Consider the following 6,928-nt stretch of genomic DNA (forward strand, 5'->3'; position numbering starts at 1 on the left):
CTTCTTATGATCATCTCTCCCATGTAGGTTTTCTGTCACTAAACTGTAGTTTTATCCTGGCTTTTGCAGATAATTTTGGTTCTTGTTAACTGCTAAGTAGGTTTAATATTGTATATATGGGGTACTCTGAAGCATACTTTCTTCCCGTATGCAACTGCTGTTGTTTAGGCTGATGAGATTTCACAACCAATGAAACCAAGGTAAAAAGAGAAGAGCTGTTTTTTCATGGGTTTTTTTTAAGATTTTCTGCAGAATTTACTGATAGTCTTTTGGAACTGCTCTTAAATGACCCCTTAGCTCATCCAGAGTGTAGAAGTCCTCCTTTTTCTTTTCCCCTCTCCAGTCGTATTAATAGTGCAGAAACTTGGGAACAGTCTGAGTCATGCAGAGGAAAGTTCAAGTGTATGAGGTCTCTGCTGCTGGCAGTAGGGACTCAGCACCATTGCCTCTGACAGCTGACCTCAGGAATGTCAGGAATATGTGGAATTTGGTTCACAGATCTTAATCGCAAAGCTTGAGATATGCTCCTTTCCCCGTTTCGTGGTTACTGCATACATTTTCAGACTCTTCTTGTCCAGGTTTTCCCTGGACTTCTCATTTTTTTTGTCCTCAGTTTGAGTCCTCCCAGGTGTAGAAATCAGGGCTTCCATGCACGCAAAGTTTTGAAATAGGAAGCCAGGCTTAAGGACAGTAGAAGGTAGTTCAAGAATAAGAAGTGTTGAAAACCATAGTGTCCAAAGGGCTTTGCACCTAGAGAGGCTCACATTTCCAAGACTGATCTAACCTAACGAGCTAGCAGAAAATGCATATAGGAAATAAAGTTTGTACCACTAGCAAACTTTTACAGGCTTTTAGTAAGCCTGAGAGTACTTTTTAAGCTATGATTCTTAATTCAAGTCTTTTTGTCTAACCTAGGACAAAAAGAGATGTTAAAGGACATTAACAAAATAATCTGAGAACTGCAGCAGATGCAATTTCACACTTCAGGTGGAAAAGGACAAGATCAAGCCACTTCAGATGATCCCCGGGTTTAAAATTGTCGGCATTTGTGCACGGAGGAGATGCCTGGTTCCCTGCTCACTTTGGAAGCCAGTGCTGGGCATCCGCAGTAATTGCCCTCCTCCCTGCCCCAGGAACAATACCCTTTGCTCAAAGCCAAGAAAAGCAGCCCTGTTATTGCCCTTGCTGTGCACAGACTCCTTGCAGTGGGTAGCCCACACACAGCGCTTACCGGAGAATGTTTTTGTGTCCAGGTCTACATCTATCACTGTCACACAACAAGTGTCACTCACTGGATCATCTCTGATCCTCTTTCCACAGTGAGATGGGTCCGTTACCGAGTGTGGTACTAGTTCTCACACGATACTTTCCCACACAGCACCCCTTCCCATGTTGCATCCCCCCCAAACCCCTTTCTGACAAACTCCAGCACAAGCACAGGTTGTAGAAAGCTGAACATTTTATTGAATAGCCACAACAAATTAGACTAGCTGTGTGTAACTGTTTTGGGATGTATCTGTAAAAAGTACAGTTCTCTTTAAAACAGATTCGTGGAGTTTTTCTCCTTTGGTTAAGTTGTTTTTCTCCAGCTTTAAGCATTAGTCCTGTGTGAAGGTGGCTTCTTCATGCTTTTTCATAAACTCTTTTGCAGGTAACGTTATTCATGGTGCATTCCTGGAAAGGAAGGTAAATTTAATCAGCTTTTAACTCTCACTAAATGTTTGTTAGTCAGAAGGTAGAGAATTACTTATCCATTGGGAGCCAGTGTAAGAAAAAATTTGCTTTTCTACTCCTCTAAAACCAATTGCCAAAATAGTGAAACTCAAGTTTGAGAGCTTCAGAAACAGAAGTCTGAAATACAAGCACAGAACTGAAAGAACATTAAAGGACTGCTCCAGCCACCCCCAGGAGATTTCTAATCTCCTCTTAAAAACCTCTAAAGAAGGGTCCTAGGACTTCTATGGAGGGTGTTTGGACTCTGGAGCTGGGCATTAGCCTTTTTTCCTTTCACCTTTTGCAGCTGTGGCTTGTCTTCTTCACACACGTGTGCACAACACATACCCACACATACACACACACAGAGTCCTACACAGCTTTCAGACTTGTAGCTGCTGGTGTCAGCCTCTGCATGTTAGGCTCTGTCCTCATCTATTTTTCTGTTAGACCGACTCCATTTTGTTCAATTTTTCTTAATGAAGTTGTTTTTAAAAACCATTTCTATTTATTCTCCTCTGGTCTTTATCCAAAGAAATTTAAATATTAAAGTTATGGACATACTATTTTTCTCTAGGGTAGGGCAGAACACTTCAGGAATTTCATGTATGTATATTGTTTTGTGGCATGTAGGAATCTCAGCTGCCTTTTATGAACACAGTTTTAGTCCCCTCCCAGATTCTTCAAAGTGTCTTTCCTAAAACTGGAGAGCAGTGCTGGGAAGCCCCAAACTGCAGGTGGGCCTCACTGGCACCAAGTCAAGCACAATACACTCTGACCAGATAACACCAACCAACAGAGCTTGGATACAGGTTTCTTTTTTTTGCTATAACATCATATTATTGGCACAGTTGTGGATGATCCATAGCACGGTTCCCACAGATGGCTGTTGAGTCTCTACTGGAGATGAACAGGAGTATTTTGCATCAGCACAGAGCAGACGCACTTAACATGGGCTTTGCTAATGCTTCCTCTATACTGTTCAGGACTTAAAGATTCTGATATGTAAAAATTTCCCTCACAGGGACGTTGTTTTTTTCTCCCTACTCTTTCCTAACCATGTCTTGCTATGAAAGGAGAACAGGCACCTCCATACCATTCCATAAGTTTAATGGCATTTCAGTTTTAATACATACTCCAGGCTCATTCAGAGAGACTTCTCGCGAAGTGCACGGAGCCCTTTCAGATGCCTTCACTCGCTGTGTTTGAATCCAATGTAATACACCTGCCAAACATGAATTCTGTACAAGGAATTCAGTGATGAAGTAGCAAAAATGAACTCACCACCACCAGGTTCCCATCCACCACTTTTCTCTTTATGATAGTCTCTTTTCCGTCCCACTTCTGCACCTGGTTCAGTATGCCATTGTCTAGGGTTATGACGTTCTGCCAAAGAAAAAAGAAAAGCAAAGTGTGGCTGTTTCATCAGGGTGCTCTGGGCTGAAGAGAAGACTGTCTCCATGTCCAAACAGCACTGACACACAAAGCCTCCATAGCACTCTTACCTTTGAAGGCAGCATTTCTACACTGGATGTCAAAATCACAACTCCGTCCTCCTGCTCCCACACCCCTTTTGAGAGAGGTATTTGGAAAGTGCTCGGTTTGGACTCACCTTTGTTTTTCTGTCATCTGCTGTGGTCTCATCAAACTCTTCACCCAGCTTGAAAGAGATCTCTGTATTTTTGAAGGTACTTTCTGTTTTGATGGTTATCACATCACCATTGATGCTAATAGTTACATTGGGCTTGGCCACACCAGCCATTTTCCTGGTAGCAAACCCCACACCTGTAAATAAGACAGGGCACTATGAAATTTTTATCTTTGCTCAATGTTTTTCTCTTATTTGTTGGGGAAAAAAAAAAAAGACTTCAGTGCTGATTTCCCTATTACTTTCTGAATTTTTTATTCATTCTATGTTGCAGAGGTTCTTTTTAACATCTCACTAGCTTGGTATGGTTATAGACCAAGCCGGGTGGGATGACACAAGGGAATTCTCTGCTCTGTCATTGTCAGAATAGCAAAAGCAATATTTTGAAGACTGAGACAAGATTTTAGTAGTAGATATTTGCACATACACTTGTTTGAAATAGCTGCAGTGGTTTGTACACTAACTTGTATGCTAACTGTATCTAAAAGTAAATAAGCAGAAATACATGACAGTTTCTAGGCCACAAAATCAAACAAACAAACAAACAAGAAAAAAAAAAAAAAGAAAGCACTTTTTATATTTATCAGTGGCCAGGGTGAATAAAAGGAAATGATTAAGAAATAGCTGGCAATGGTCACGTCCTGAGTAAAATCTGGGGTAAAGAGTAAGAGTGCAAGAGTCTCACTGAAAGCTGTCTGAATGCTGCATAAATCTCAGTAAGTATTTTACCCCTAATCTCCAAATAAACCCCTAGCTTTTTGGCATGTACTGATCCAATCAGTCCAAGTTACCCCATACCTCATCCCCACTAAAAGAATGTGGAATCCTTTTAAAGCCCAATTTTAATTCTAATCAAGAAGTCTACACCTTTAGAGAAGAGTGTTATCCCTCAAATCTTTTGCAAGTACCTGCATGAATCCATGCAATTTTCTTTAATACTCACCGGAGGCAGCTACAAAGTTTCATTCACTATAATAGCCATGACAATTAATTGGTCTCCTAGTCCAGTAGCAATATAAAGAAGTTTGGGTGTATTGCCTTTAGACATAGAGAAGCTTGCTGCATTCTAGCATTACACCGTTTTGTATGTCCAAGGATAAAAGCTAATTCACACAAAATATTGCAGTGACATGTTTTACTTCCATTTATAACACTACTAAGTAGGCACACATAGACTTGGCTTACCTGAAACTATTCCTCCCAATCAAAGTTATTCTACATTATAGGAATTTGACACCACTAATTCAAACAACCAAGTTTTCCAGTTTAAGACCATCTGGCCAAAATAGTTGGACTAAAACCCCCTTGGTAAACAGCATAACCAGAAAAAGCAAGTAAGGAATAAAGTTCAAAATCAGCATTCCTTCCCTGTCCCAGATACAACAACTCCAAATAACAATTCTCACCCAGCTCTTTCATATAGTCCTCAAAGTTTTCACTAGAAAGGAGCTTCCAGGTGCCCACAAACTGGTCACACATTTTGTCAGGCTAAAGAGAAGTCTTCCACAGGATCAAGCAGAAATGCAGGACAGGATAGTATGAGCTCCAGGAGATCAGGAGTTATCTTTAAAAAGGAGCCTTGGCCACATGATGCTCTAGGATGACCAATGAAGAGGGAGTCCCAGTGCCTAGTGTTTTCCTTCCTCCCCTACCCCTCCTTTGCCAGTAGGTCATAGTGCTATTATTCATATGCCCTTACTAGCACAAAGATCACTCTCTTGTTTTTATTTAATTATTTTTGTCATTCAAGAATACTTTACCCTAAAGGAAAATAATTAAATCATATTGTCTTTCAGAAGAAAAAGGAAGGCTCAACTCACAGAAGGTTATGTTCTCTCCCATACCATTTCAGTCAGCCTTATCAAATGGACATAGCTAAAGTCCTAGACTGTAAGATCTGAAAGGCTCGTTGGGATAATTTAGTTTGCTTTCTGCACCCCTGCAGTCAGAGATTTTCTCCAGAGAGGCACAGAATTACAGGAAGAAGTGGATTTGGGGCAGAAAGAGAGAGTGCTCGTGGCTGTAGAAGGGTAAGGCAATAAACTTGCTTCCTTGATTGGGATCTCCTTATCATTGCACCACCTGAATCAATTGACCAATAGGTCTGTATTCTGCTTTTATGTGGCAGAGAGAGGATATAGGGCTCTGTGAAAAGCAAAGTAACAAAACATGATTTCTCTCCCTTTTGCTCCTGTGCTTTCTGAAGACCTGTGTCCCAATGACTAGCATTATCACTAGTTATGGCATAAAGCTAGGCTCTGGTATCGACCCACCAAAGGTCCCTGGACACTTCATTTGTTTTCTGATCATGCTGTTCAGGTAGTAATCTGCTTGAGGCAATGTGTGTCCAGGCCTGACGTAATGAGGTCCACTTTGACTGGTCCCCTAAGCCCTGTCATAGCTCAGATCACAAAAAACTGTATCAGAAAGCAGTCGAACAATTTCTTAGACTTTCCTTTTGGCTGTAGCATGCTATTCCAACAGCAAAAAGCAGCTAGGAAGTGCAGACTCCAGCCCCTGCAATTCTCTTCAGGTGGGTTTCCTGGAAATACTCTGCTGGTTGTTAGGCATCAAATATGTCGATCCGCCTATTTCGTACTTGATGACTTTGTAAGTAACAATGTTGTACAAAAATTATTTATATAGGATTGTAAGATCACAGGAAAGTTCAGAAGGAAAGGGAGGTCAGGAAGTCTCCAGCACAGCCTCCCGTTCAGGCAGACCAGGCTGCTCAGGGCCGTGCGCTGTCAGGGCTTGTAAACCTCCAGGGATGGAGCCGGCACAGCCTCCCTGGGCAACCCACACCCCGCCCAGATGTCCCCCCGGGGGAAAGGGTCTCCTTATCTCCTGTCTGAACCTCTCTTCTTTCAACTTCTGCCCATAGCTCATCTCCTCCCACCATGCACTGCTGTGAAAAGCCTAGCTCCAGCTCCTGGGTCCCTTCCCAGTAGGTGTTGGGGGCTGCTGTAAGCACTCCCAAAGCCATCTCTTAACCAGGATAAACCACCCCAGTCTCACAGCCTCTCCTCACAGGGCAAGTGCTCCAGCCCTCTGAGCATCCTAGGGGGCCCTCTGCTGAACTCACTCCAAAACTGGATGCAGTACTCTGGATACAGCCTAACGAGTGCTGAGGAAAGAGAAATAATCACATCCGCCAACCTACTGGCCGTGCTCCTGTTCATACAGCCCAGGATGTTTTTGGCCTTTCTGCTGCCAGGGCTCAGCTCACTGCCCACCAGGACCCTGATGGCCTTTTCTGCAGAGCTTCTCCCTAGCCAGTCTGTCCCCAGCCTGCACTGCTGTGAGGGCTGAATATGTTTGTATATGTATAATTAGTTACCCTCTTGTGCCTTTAAGACTTCAGACTGTGGGAATTTATTTCCCTCCCTGTCCCAGAATAGCTAGGCTTAGGCTTGGTCTATTCTTTTTTGAGTTTTTGCGTATTTACTGACTTTGGGCTAATCCCAAAATAAATAAAATAATATTCTAATTATTGAGGTCACTGATGCCTTTCCTGATTGGTTTTCTCTGAGTAACACATGCTTAGGTCCTCTTTAAAAGGAACCT

At 42.4% G+C, this 6,928-nt stretch overlaps 1 protein-coding gene across 1 annotated transcript; it reads right to left on the reverse strand.

Moving 5' to 3' along the window:
• Nucleotides 1-1,441: 1,441 nt before the first annotated feature.
• On the reverse strand, nt 1,442-4,939 carry LOC128142478 (fatty acid-binding protein, adipocyte). Its single transcript, XM_052788592.1, has 4 exons — nt 4,768-4,939; nt 3,326-3,498; nt 2,998-3,099; nt 1,442-1,674 (listed from the first exon to the last, which is right to left on the reverse strand). Exons 1-4 carry the CDS (start codon nt 4,838-4,840, stop codon nt 1,624-1,626), a joined length of 399 nt encoding a protein of 132 aa, XP_052644552.1. The 5' UTR covers nt 4,841-4,939; the 3' UTR covers nt 1,442-1,623.
• Nucleotides 4,940-6,928: the final 1,989 nt, after the last annotated feature.

Source organism: Harpia harpyja, chromosome 5 (assembly GCF_026419915.1).
Source record: "Harpia harpyja isolate bHarHar1 chromosome 5, bHarHar1 primary haplotype, whole genome shotgun sequence".
NCBI lineage: Eukaryota > Metazoa > Chordata > Aves > Accipitriformes > Accipitridae > Harpia > Harpia harpyja.

Bases quoted from the DNA above. Each gene is read 5' to 3' on its own strand.
- LOC128142478 (XM_052788592.1), bottom strand. From the start codon at position 4,840: ATGTGTGACCAGTTTGTGGGCACCTGGAAGCTCCTTTCTAGTGAAAAC. The intron at 3,499-4,767 runs GTGAGAATTGTT...TCTTATTTACAG, and splicing joins GGACTATATGAAAGAGCTGG to GTGTGGGGTTTGCTACCAGG. The intron at 3,100-3,325 runs GTGAGTCCAAAC...TTTCTTTGGCAG, and splicing joins CAGATGACAGAAAAACAAAG to AACGTCATAACCCTAGACAA.